Genomic DNA, 13632 nt, shown 5'->3' with positions numbered 1-13632 from the left:
AAAGTAAAAGGACGCCAACAATAGAGAAGACTTTATCCTGCAAAGCTGTTTGGAAATTGTTTATTCTCAATTGACACTTTATTTACATACACTATTCAGCAGTTATGAAAGGAACTTCAGCCCATATTTCACTTCCACTAAAATTCACCACTTTTGTGTCAAACTCTCCTTAACAATGGCACTTTGTGCTTCTTAAATATTGGGGAAAAGCTATCCACTATGGCATTTTATACAGAATATATCCCATGCTGGCTTAGTCATGTGTAAATCAATTTTTCTGCCAACTAAAATATTGAAACAGGATCTAAGATAAAGAATAAAACTGAAATTTCTATCTCATTCATTTAATTTTAGTGAAATGCTCATGAAACCATTCCAGCCAATTAGGGTGTGCAGAAATATTAGAAATAGAAATATTTCTTTGTTAATCTCAACTCTTATGAGTGTAGTAAGTGCATAATGTATATATACAATATATACACACCCATTTTAAGTCTCTAATGTAACACTTGTATCACTATACCAGATGCAGCCTCAACAACAATGGTTTCATTTTAAAACCTGCACTCCCAGGGATGCTCTGAGGAGCCACAGAAAGTGGAACTGTTTCTGGCAGGGTTAACCTGCTCAGGTGGCATTAGGATAAACATCTGGGAAGAAAAGGTTTCTGAAACTCACAGAAAGAATTTCCATCCAGAGGAAAAAAAAAAAAAACCAATGTTTGGGGAGGATTTGAAATTTCAGTTTGAGAAATAAAAGTTGCAGTGCTTTAAAAAATAGCCTGAAAGGACTTTGAACATGAAATCATAGAAGGAATATTGATCATTTAAAACAACAGATGACATTTTTAGGAATTTTTATTTGACAATCAGGCCAATGCCATTAAATTTTGGATACCTACAGGTGAATTCCCACTTTGCTGTGACCCCAGGACACACAGACGCAGGCAGGGCCAGTACAGTGAGCACCAAACGGCCCAACCACCATCTGGAGGGCTAATGAACAATCAAGGGATCCCAAATTAAACAACACAACTTTCCCTTCGAATCTTTAGGACAACACTGTCAAGTCCAATCTATTCCCTCAGCCTCCAGAATCAATTTTTCAAACTTTATGACAGGTCTAATAGTTCCCACCTGTTCCTCCTGCCTGACTTTTGACTGGCACGTTCCCAGCCAGGGTGGAAATGCAGACAAAGGCCCCCATTAGGCTCCGGCTGTTTCTCCACTGTGAGCTTGCTCAGCCATTAAATTAATTCCAGCCCCCTTTTCCCCCTTCCATCTCTTCTTTTTTTTTTTTTTGGGGGGGGGGGGTTTATGGAAATCTGGGGAGGTGGAAAAGGGAGACAAAAGTTTGGCACCCACTTGGTGGGAGAGGGACGAGAAAATCCGAAGCAGCAGAAGTAAAATGCTGAATTATTTCGATGATCTAATTAAACTGTTTACAACAAATCTCATTAATTAAGTTCTTGAGGTATCTGTATTTAAGCATCAAAACTTGGTAAAGTTTGAGGCAAATTTGGGGGACCCTAACAGAGTCCCTCATGCAATGCCTGAATATATACGTATCTTGCTTTCCTAAAGCCCCCTCTGAATATTTTCTGTCTAAACTCTTGGATAAAATATCTTTAAATAAAGAAAGTGTTGTAATGTTTTTTTGGGAATCCTGAAGGATCAATAAGTAACTATTTTTTCTACAAGCAAAGAAATTTATTTTTCCTGAGATGTGTTTTGCTTTCATTCAGAACTGGCAATCAGACACAAACACCACACACATATCCTAATAAATTCATATTGGTTCCTGTGGAAGCACCTTAAAAACATGACAACTTTTTCCTTCAACAAAAATTACCTGATTTTTGCATCAATTCCTAGGGATTTATGAAATGTTATCATTTCAATCTCAAGGTTTTTCAATGAACTGCAAATCACAAGGTTTACATTATTTCATTACCCATGACAAGAGAGTATTTACATCATCAACCATAATACCTAAGACAGTTCTTTTAACTTAATAAAAGAAAGGTCCTTTTGTAAGATAAAGTACAGATAGATTATTAATAAATTAATAATTCAAATTATTATCTGCCTAGGACCACCTTCATAGCATAAGCTATGTAGAGTCAGGACTTGTAGTTCACAACTTACCTGAAAATTAACTATTTAAGCCTCATAATGGTGGGGGAAATCTTGAAGATCTGTACCTGTGAGCACTTCATTGTATTTGGATTACTCAATATAAAAAACCAACCTTTAAACATATCTGAAAAATCAAGACCACTTCTCTTATCTCCCTTGCCTTGATGATTAATCATTCATAAATTGGTCAGATTTTATTTAGCTTGACGCAAATCAAATCCCAAAACTCTGAATTAAAACACTTCATTTTACTGAGATGTTGGAACAAAGTTACTGAGAACCAAAACAAACTGAGGGAAGAAACCTCTTGATTTGTTAAATTATCACCAATTTCTTCACAGTCCTCTTTTCAACCCTGTGGGCTGAACATGCTGTGAGCACTACAAATGAAGAAGTAAATGCTACAAATAATTGTATTTCTATGAAATAACTCTTCATGGCCTCTTAACAAACTGGCAAGTCTCTATCTCTGCAAAAGCCACTGCAAAATCAGCTGCAGGATTAAATCTGGGGGAGAGGATTGGCAAAATCAGACAGCAACGTTTTTTTAAATGTGTGGATGTTTCAACACACAGGGAATGGTTTGGAAATTAAATTTGTATTTGTTCCTAAATTGCAATTTAGGCTATCAGGCCGAGAACTGAAGCCATTATTGTTGGTTAACTCATTAGTGACAACAACACTCAAGACAATTCAATCTTGATTAAAGAAAAAAAAAATCCCAAACAAAATTCCTGAGATTGTTTTTCACCTGTAAAATTCATCTGTAATTTCTGCAGATAAATTAACCCCGATAATTCAAAACTAGCTGCCACCAGAATTTACAGCTGCAGGCTTGGAGTTTCTGTCCTGAAGAGCAACAACTTCCCCACGACAGGTTTTTCCACCAAATTTCCACTAAACACAACAGTACAGCCTTTGTACACAGACTCCAGGCTGAGATTTAGTAACTGTGATTTTCCTATCACTTAATCCCATTTAAACTCTAATGAAGAGCCTCCTCTAAGGTATCCCACAGCTCATTCACAAGGGTCATCTGTGTGATGATGAAAGAACCTCTAGCAGAGCACTAATCCACGTTTTAAAAACCCAAACCGAGCACTAAAGAGCATTTTAGGGAAAAATTCAGCAAAATAAATGAGAGAAAACAGGAATGTTAAAATTAGAGGCACAACCTGCTTGGTATCAGTCTTTCAAATAAAAGGCTGAGATAATAATTTGCACTAGGGAATGTATTTAATCTCCTAAATATGAATATTTATTAAATTAAATTTTCTCACAGTGATGTTCAGAGGAATAAAGATTAAACTCCACTACCAAGCAAAAAGTTGAGTCCAACTCAGCTTTCCCCACCCTTTATGGCTCAGTATTTTATATATTATCAATTAATATCCCATGAACATTAAGTTCTCCACTTCACGTCCAGTTCCTCTCTGAGCATTGTGTGCTACCACAACTATGAATCACAGAATCCCAGAATAATGAGGTTGGAAGAGACCTCTAAGGTCATCAAGTCCAACCCATGCCCTAACACCACAACCAGACCATAGCACCAAGTGAACTCCCAGTCAGAAAGTTAATTCAGATCCCCATCTTACCCATCCAGAAGATTCATGGTTGTCATGGTCACCTCAGTGAAAAGAAGGATCTTGCCCAGCTTCTTGGTCTGGAGATGCTGCTGATAGGTCTGGAGGCTGAAATGCTCTGAGGAGAACCTCCCCATCTCCGTGATCACCGGCACCAGGGACGGAGTCACCTCCACCTTGGACTCGGGGGACGAAACAAACTTCAGGGACACCTTGCTGGATGCCCTCAGTCCCTCAGCATCCACGTTCCCCTCCAGCCATTTCAGGAAAGCAAGGTGGATTTCCTGCAGGCAAGGGCAACAAGGTGAGCAAGATCGCCCCACGTAAGGACACACCAGCATTCTTCCAAAAAACATTTTTAGTCAAGCAACCTCCTACTTCAAAACAAAGGGATTTTCCCTCTTCAAAAACTAAGCTGTGCTGCTCGTTCTAGTCCAGCCTGGCTTGATTACTTGACACTGTCCTAGAGTTGAGACCACACCTTTGAAGATTAATTAAGTTTAATTTTTCTCTGTAGCAGGGTTTGTAGTGGTCTTCCTACTTCATCTGCATCTTGCAGGTTTCTCAACGTGCTGAGATCCTCTGCTGGAAGAAGCCCTTTAGTCCATCACTGGGTGTTGGATTAAGCCTTTTTCTGACCCAGACATGGGGACCCAGAAAGGTGTTTTAAAAACTTTTATTCCATTTTCAGTCTCATGCGAAGGGTGAAACAATACAGATGTTATAATTCACAACATCACAATCAGAAGCCAATTATTTCCTAATTACAATACACTCTAAGTGTTTCTTGGCCTATCAGCTTTAGCCACCCCATGCTGTCAATGCCTTAAAGCCAATTATCTAAAATTACCCCTCGTGGGTCCCACTGCAATGCATCTTTCATAGTTCTGTTTCTCCAAAGAATCCAGTCTTATTTGCAAGGCCATCCTTTGAAACTTGTATTTCTCTCTCAACAATGTCTGTTCAATTCCATGGCATTTCTAAGGCAGCATTTCTTATCTCAAGGTTTGCACACAGGTGCTCACTGTGTGATCCTTCTGCCAGGCTTGGAGAATTCCCTACAAATCCATTTCCCACAATGAAGACTCAATTTGAAGGCTAAACCAGCAGTTAAAAAAAAAAAAAAAAACAAACAACCAAACATTTACTGATTTCTCAGTGGAATATCTGCCTAAAACAGGTCATACTTTCAGCTAAGGGATGATTTACTACTATTTGTACCCCTGTGGTGACACCCTGAACCAACTGCTCCACATTCACTCTTTCTGGAGGTAACAAATTCTGCTTTAAGAAGTTTGACATGAAAAGTTTGTCACGCCTTTAGGAACAGCCACAAACACGGATTCTGGGACTTTTTGCTCAGTATGCATCTTAAATTTCAGAGAGCTGAAGTTGTCTCTTATGTGATAAATGAAACCACAAACAATTGTGGCTTCAATTGAACTGGACATAAGGCACTACTGATTCTTGCCCAAGTGGAAGAGATCTGATTTTTATGCAAAAAGGTCCTAAGCAAACCCACAGCCCTCATTCCTCTCTCAAAACCCACAAACTGAGAGCAAACTTCCCATAAACAGTTCTCCTTCCAAGGAATGACTCCTCCTTTCCACATCCCACTCTTCTACCTGGAGAAGGAATGAAATGCTCCTGTTCCCAACACCTTCCTCTGGATTTTCACCCCCAGAAATGACCTGCTCTCAAATTTCACAGGGCTGTCAGCCCTGCAGCACCAGTGGCAGAGCAGGACACAAAGAAAACAATAATTTCCCCCAAATTCTGTCAAGCACTTGGTTCCAAGCCCCAGGACAACCTAAGAGAGACGCAGCAGCTAAATTTTAGTTACAGAGAAATTACTCCTCATATCTTGCTTTCCTAAAGCCCCCTCTGAATATTTTCTGTCTAAACTCTTGGATAAAATATCTTTAAATATTTCCTTTCCACTCCTTTTTTAATTTTTGCTCTGTATCATAAATGATGATGTGATGATGATGATTAAGGGTTTTGTGAGCATTTCTTTGACTTGCACCTTCACTCAGAGCTTTGACAGAATAAATAAATTCCTTACACATTATCCCACTTGTTTTACATACCCGCAGTAACTGATTGGCTGTAACTGATATTTAGAAAAATTACAGCTTTCATTTCTGTCAGGGAGAACATGGAAAAACTGTGCTTAATCAGAGAGTGTTTTCCTATTGCTTTCCAAACACAGAAATTCACTCAGCAGCACTGGATGTGCAAGTCCTACACACAGAAACAGAATTTTAACTCACCCGAAGTTAAAAGTAGTTTAACTCTCCCAGAATTAACTCATCTAAGGATAGGTTTACAGTCTGACAGAAATTAAGTTACAAAATAAAGGTGACTAAAGCATAATGACACCGTAAATAAATAATGAAGGTGCTTGAGGTTGTGTCAGAAATTACGATGTGTTTTTGCCACAGAGTATTTTCTGGAAAGAACAAAAAAGCACCTATTTCTGTGTGCTGCTCCATTATTACAAATATGTCACACAATTCCAACCATTTACTCTCCTGAGTGTATTATTTCAAGTTATTTTTCCCCATAGATTTTAGGCAAACTTCTTGATTTCACTGCTTCTGACACATCCTGAACCATTTAAGAATTGTTAGATGTGTGCAATTCTCAAGCTAATTTCCCCCATAATGTTCATGTGCTTATTGAGCTGATCAAAGATATAAACACATAATCAAGGACGGGGGTTTTTACAAATTCCTAAGAAAATAGGGGTTTATATTTTAAACAAAGCTTCAAGTACTGGTCACAATAGAAAAATTAATTTTTACTCTAAGAACTTCCTTCACACAAAGTTCCAGGAACAGGGACGCTGAACGTCCCACGATCATATTGGCACGGAAAAAAATAACATTATTGTGCAAAAAAATAAACTGATATGTGAAGTTAGGGTTAATTTCTGCTCCAAGTCCACTGAGCAGGAATATTACTGGGGGATTTCAGGCGAGCATCCAGCTGGAATTCCCTGCTCCAGCAGCCTCTGCTGGCCTCTGCTGGCTCGGGAACCTCCTGGACACCTCTGGGAGCAGCCCAGGGCAGGGAAGCCCCAAACTGCAGGACACAGCTTTCCTGGGAAGCCTGGAAGATGCTGCTCTGAGGTTGGATTCTGGAGTGCCAGAAGCTGCAGCTGTTCCGTGCTGGGGCTCTGACAGGATCTGCAGCACACCGTGGTGGAAAATCTGCATTTCACAACCCACCAGCGACAGGCTTTGGGAATTTAGGAACTAAACTGCCCGCGGGGTGGCACAAATAAATTCTGAAGCTGTTCTTCGTCAGGTTTGGGCAGGAGAGCTGATGCCTAGTCAAATTTTTTATGAAGTACAGAATCCCAGAAGGGTTTGGAAGGGATTTTAAGGATTATCCATCCCACCCCTGCCATGGCAGGGACACCTCCCACTGTCCCAGGCTGCTCCAGCCCCAGTGTCCAACCTGGCCCTGGGCACTGCCAGGGATCCAGGAGAATCCCCAACCTCCTCGGGCACCCTGTGCCAGGGTCTCCCCACCCTCCCAGAGAACAATTTCACCCTAATATCCAGCTTAATCCTGTTTTCCTTCATCCTAAAGCCATTATTCCCTATAAAACTGTGTGGTTTTTCTCCCAATCACACTTTCCAAGTGTACATTCCCTAAGGCAAATATGTTCATTTCTTTCTCTAAGTAAGAATTAAATTCCTCATCCCAACCAAACAGCTTGGTGACAAGAGAGCTACTCAGTATTCATCTACAAGTTTAATATTTATAGGAAAAAAATGTTTCTACCTCTATGTTAAATGGTAAAAAAATGTAATTTCAATGCATACTAAAAAAAAAAGTCACCAACTGCACCAACAGACACTACCCAACACCTCTCACTAATAAATTCTCCACACTCCAAAGCTCAATTGAAATCTTTTAAAGGGAACCAAGGAGAGATTGGGAATTTCCAAGCACTCATCCTGTACCCAGGGGCACACCAGGAGAATTCTGATTTGTCACACTGAGAGTGGCACTGAATGAAAAAAAAAGCTTTGAACAAGAAGGGAGATGCAGAGGACAGTAATCCCCAAAATTCCCAGAAATCCAAATACAGCTACTGCACACTCCAGACCCTCACTCCCCCACTCACCAGCACAAATTGTGATAATTGTTCCAGAAAGAAGGACGAGCAAAAGCTGTATTTTATTTATGATTTCACATCTGCCTTCTGTAATTTTAAGAGTTTGGTCAGGTGCGTGCAGAAACTGCTCTGTAACAGAAGTTTGCTTTTGCTGCTTAAATTTTTTTTTTCATTTCATAATCATTAAGTTTCACTTTTCCCCAGCGCTCACTCAGAGGTTGAGATTGAACAACAAGGAGGGAAGAGGGAGACAAAAACCAGCTGCATCTGGAGCCTTCTCTGCTGTAGTATAAAATAACACAAAATTACAGCTCCTGATGGAGAAGATTTTATTTGCACCTGGGCTCTGTCAAGCAATGAGAGTTCTGCACCGAGCACACCCAGCTATAAAGGTTCAAAATAAACCCAAATCCGAGAGTTTATTCTTACAATCTGTTTATACGGATAGGATTTGGATGTGGGTTTTGTATTTTTATCTGCATGCTCGTGTACACAGATAAATGCAATTTCACTGGGCAGATTTGGGAGCTGCTCTTTCCTACCAAGCTCCAACAATGGGCCTGAAACTCCCCATCAATGGAATTCTTTGTTAAGGCAAAATTCACGCGCAGCCTAAATTCATTTGGTTCCTATTAAATTACATTTTAATTTGGTTCCTATTAAAAATGTGGAGACGAAATGAAACGAAAACTAAAAATACAATGCCAAAAAAGCAAATATTTTCCATCAGCTCCCTCCTCCCTTGTGAGGGAAAAGGAGATTATTTGAACCATGATGCTCTACCTGAACACTCAATATTGGGATTAAAACTTTGTACTTGTGAAGCAAGGCCAAATATTCACTTTCTGGAGACACAGAGCATGATTTCAAACCTTTTTTCCCCTCCTTTGTATAAAATCTAATGATTTCCAGTTAAATGAACTGTCTCTATTTTTGAGAACTTTCCAGTTGATGCACTGATTTATGTATTATCAGCTGATGGAGTGATTAAATTATATATATATATTATAAATATATATTATCTATATACATATATCTATACATTTATATATTTATGCTTGTTTTTTGAACTGCAAGCAAGCAAGGATTACACAGGCATAAAGCACCCAATTTTTAGAGGAGCCTGTCTGAAGCAAAACCAGACATCACACCTCCAATAGGACTAAAATCTGCTATTTTTTCCAGATTTGCCTGCTCCCAAAGGAGTATTATACAATTCCAATAGGATCTGAAATGTATGCATTTCATCCCTCTGGATTCTCTGTTAGCACTGATAGGAAAGGAAATATTTTAATGAAGGGTTTGAGTTCAACTTGAAATATAAAAATTCACACACATAGAGACAAAAAATATCTCCATGTGCTCCTTGTGTTACACAGCTTTGCTCAATAGGCTCAAAGGTTTCAAGGTGTTAAACTTAAATTAACCACTGGAGAGCTTCCATCTCTTCCATCTCATAGAAACAGTATTTAAAATGACCAAAATATATAAATATAAATATATCTATATCTATCCAAACATATTTTATATATATATATAAATATATGTATATAAATATCTCAACATAGAATTATATTTACTTACTGTAAATACACATAATATGCAGGGAAATTATGTTATCTACTATTCTTATTAATTTCAAACTCTACCTTTTAATGAGGTTTTATAAAATACTAAGTTTACTACCTCGATCTTTCATTAAAATGCACTGTTTTCCCTTAAAAGCAAAGTACAATGACTTTTCCTGTAGGAAAAGCCTGAAGAAATGAGAGGGGGGAAAAAAAGCAAAAATTTGATAGAGAAATGAGGAAAGATCATCTCTTGGTGATCACAGAGAAAGTGGAGAGAATGAAGAACGGGTATTAGATCTCATTAGATAATAATAATAAAAATAATGAAAATAATGAAAATAAAAAATATTTAAAAGATAATAATTTCAATGCTGATGTCATTAATATTTAATAACATTCCCAAACTGCACATTCACACCCAGAGTCCTCAATGTTGCCCTTCCAGACTTAAGGAAGTGCAAGCTCGGAGATGGATTTTCTAACAACTGAAACCAACAGAACTTTTAAACACAAAAACCTCTTTACAACACATTCAGAACCTGGAAATACACAAAGCACTCAAATTAATCCAGTTTTTAGGAAGTTTTTAGAAAACTCCTTAAATATGAACTGTTTACAACTAATTTCAGGCCATTATTTTCACCGGTGGTGTTTTTGTTCACTGGGTAAAAACCCTTTAAATCCCCATTTCTTCACTCCCTCCTTTCCCCATGGCCTGAAGAACTTCATAAAGATTTTATTGTCCTACAACTGAGGCACATTTTCATTTCATGTTCTCATGAACTGGAGTTGGCTGGTACTTGATGTGCATTCCCAGGATTCTGCACAGCCTGCAAATCTGTTTCAGTTTATTAATAATATTTTTATATTTCCTAAACTGAGATACGGTGCGAAGCAGGAGATTTGGACTGCACAAAGGACAGAAGAATATTTAGAAAGATGGCAAGGTTGGTCAGGTTTAAAATTCCCAACCAACCTGATTTTTAGGAGCCTCCAGAGGCTATTTTGGGTTTGGGTGGTTATTCAGCTGAAGAGAGGCAGAAAAAGCTCATCATTTCTGAAAGATCATTCCAGACACTAAGTCAAGTGCCTTATTTTTGTCTCCACTCTTCAGAGTGTTTTTAAAAAACAAGTATTGCATTACATAAACACAGTGGATCCATTTTCCCAACTGATACGTGGAATACTTCATCCAAAAAAGGGAAAGATTTTTAACAAAGTGCTGCAAGGTATCCTTCTCCTCTTTATTGCAGCCCCATCTCTTTGAACACGAAGCATCTTAGATTTCAACCCATTCCTGGACTACCCATCCAGCAACTGCTCATAAATCCCTGCCTAAATCTGAATCCAAAATTAAATTTAGCTTTAAAAAGCGCCGTGCGTAGGCAGAAAATTCATTTATCCAACGGGCAGCAGGGCCCAGGTCAGGATTCAGTGACTGATGAAAAATAAGTCAGGATGTTACTTTCTGTGGAGAAAAAGAATGAAAAATCAGAGTAAAAATAATACATAAGGCAATGTATTATGGACTTCACAGCAGGTTCCACTTGGGAATTGGGATGCCAGAAGAAGGATGGGAATAGGTGCTGGAGGTTTGCTCAGCACAAACCAGCTCTGAGGGCAGGAACAAGGAGGAGGCTGTAAGGTGCATCCCAAATTTTGAATTTGGCTTCCTTCTCCTCGCTCAGCTGCAGCAGAACAGTCTGGAAACAATCTTCCCAGCAGCTGCTCTCATCAACAAACTGTTTATTGTAAGAAAGTGCCTGGGTCAAAGGCTAAACGTCATCCAGAGCTGAAAGCGTAGCTGTAAAAAAAAAAAAAAAAAAAAAAAAACCTAAAAAAAATGCTGGGGCCGTCCATGCATGTGGAAAAAAAAAAAAAACCCATGACATTGGGAAGGGGAACCATATTCCATCTGAAAGGCCAACAGTCTAGTGAAACAAAAACTCCTGAATTTGATGGGTTTTAGGCCACTGAGCTCGTTTCTCGTGGCTGATTTTGAAGCCTACTCGAGGTTTCTGATAAAAGCAGAATTTACAGCTCAGCCCGTGTCTCCTGGTGAAAAAGAGCAAAGTGGAGTTGTGTTAAAATATTCTAAAATGTTTTATTAGTGCTAAGTCAGCTCCACATGCACGTACAACAACAAAAGAAGGACTTCCCTAATTTATCACAAATGCGTCGTTGACGTGTTACCCAAAAATCCAAGCTCAGGCTCACTATCAGTAAATGATCAAATTTTATTTTAAAGCACAGGATAGTAAAAAAATCACAGGGCAAAATCCTCTTTACCAGCAGATTTCAATCTCAGAAATAAAAGTGCAAGGGAAGCTCTGAGAGGGAAACTGGTCCCACACCAGTAATTGGGACACGTTTGCTGCCCCAGCCCATAAATCTGATTTTAAGGGGGAAGGACCCAGAGGAACAAGGTGCACCTTTGACACAACATCACCACCAAACACTTCACCCAAAGGCTGATCAATCAGCCTTCTGCCAGGTGCCGATTTATCCTACCAGAAAAAAGGTGTGAGAAATTACGGGTCGGGAGTTTAATTCTTCCTGACACCTACTTTGTAATAAAATTGTTATTTTTCTGAAGGAAAAGTTTACAGTAAATTAAAACCTATGAGCAACTGGGCTAAAAATAAGCCTAGGTAGAAAGGAAAAGACATTTCACTTTTACACAAAAATCTGAGCATGATGCGTATTAAAGTGGGCTGATTTTTCTTTTTTAAATGATATAATCAAAGTCATGTTTGGAAGAATAAATTAAGATATAAATCTAACCCCAAATGCTGTACCTATATATTAAATTACTCTCAAAAGTATTCTGTATGGAGTAGGAAAAAAATACAGAAGAATTTTGTTCTCAGCTAATAGGGCAATAAATTAGATGCAATATATTCAGCAGCTAAAACTGGCTCTCTTCAACAGCTATCACATAATACTATTTTTATTTGGTACCAAACCTGTTTTTTTTTTTTTAAAACTAACAACAAAATTGTTTGTTGAAAATCTTGGAATTAGCAGTAGAATGATTAAAGTAAATAAAACCTAAGAAAATATTTTTTCTTCTCACTGATAATACCCAATTCTTAGCTGAAGCTTTTCCAGCAGTTTTTTTTTTTTGCCTTTCAGCGGGGTTGCACACATCAAATATGAATGAATTTAGTGTTCATGAATACGAAAGAGCAGCACAGGAGCCAAAGATTCTCCTCTTAGCACTCTAAACACACTTTAAACTCCAACAAGCTTTCAGCTGGACCTCATTTTTGCCTTTTTTTGGGGAAAAAAAGCTCCCCACTGTGCCACACTGGAAGGGTTTGGGAGCTGAAGAAATGTCTGGGAAACGTTAAGGTGAAACCACAACACATTTTCACAAGGACCACGGGATTCCAGCCTGGCCCCAGAAAATTAAAAAATTTAAAAATTAACATGACAGCATGGGATTATTATTTTTTTTTAAGTTAAAAAATAAAGTAAAAATGGGAATGATAATCCACGACGGCAAGAATACGCTTGGTTTGTTATCAAGCTCCAAAGACAAAGCTCAGTATATTAAACTACCATAAATCTTCCTTTAAAATCTGTTTGTGAATCAAATATATATTAAAAAAAATGAACATGACAGCATGGGATTATTTTTTTAAGTAACAAAAAAAAAGTAAAAAAAAAAATTTTAAAAAAGCACCACAACTTGGGGATTCCAGCACGGCCCCAAAACTGCAGGGCTGATGTTCAGCATGGACCATGGGTTTTAGATCCCTTTCTAAAACACAGGTTGGCAGAGAGGTCTCCAAATTCCAAAAGGAGCTTCTGGGAAAGGAAGAATTTATTGGAAATTATAATCCACGACGGCAAGAATACGCTTGGTTTGTTATCAAGTTCCAAAGACAAAGCTCAGTGTATTACACTACCATAAATCTTCATTTAAAATCTGTTTGTGAATCAAATGTATATTAAAAAATGAACATGACAACATGTTGTTTTAAGTAAAAAAAAAAGAAAGTAAAAAAAAAAAAAAATTTAAAAAGCACCACGACTTGGGGATTCCAGCAAGGCCCCCCTCCCCAAAACTGCACTGCTGATGTTCAGCATAGACCATGGATTTTATATTCTTTTCTAAAACATATTCAGGTTGACTTTTGCCTTCCCCAAAACATCTTGGAAAGGAAGAATTTCTTGGGAATTATATGCTTTAATGGCAA

General features: G+C 38.2%; 1 protein-coding gene across 8 annotated transcripts in view; it reads right to left on the bottom strand.

Annotated features, from left to right (window-relative positions):
• Positions 1 to 13632, bottom strand: part of HLCS (holocarboxylase synthetase) — a 157972-nt gene that overhangs the window by 103421 nt on the left and 40919 nt on the right. For all 8 annotated transcript variants that reach the window (XR_014957232.1, XR_013339545.2, XR_014957225.1 and 5 more), the window contains one exon: positions 3737 to 4008. Coding sequence is in view for 4 of the 8 variants with exons in the window: in XM_085587226.1 (XP_085443352.1) it covers positions 3737 to 4008 (272 nt within the window). In the remaining 4 variants the exon portion in view is untranslated. The remainder of the gene's footprint in view (positions 1 to 3736; positions 4009 to 13632) is intronic.

The sequence above is a fragment of the Lonchura striata genome, chromosome 1, assembly GCF_050655825.1.
Source record: "Lonchura striata isolate lonStrDom1 chromosome 1, ASM5065582v1, whole genome shotgun sequence".
In the NCBI taxonomy this organism is placed as follows: Eukaryota; Metazoa; Chordata; class Aves; order Passeriformes; family Estrildidae; genus Lonchura; species Lonchura striata.
This window is presented reverse-complemented; position numbering and strand designations above follow the sequence as displayed.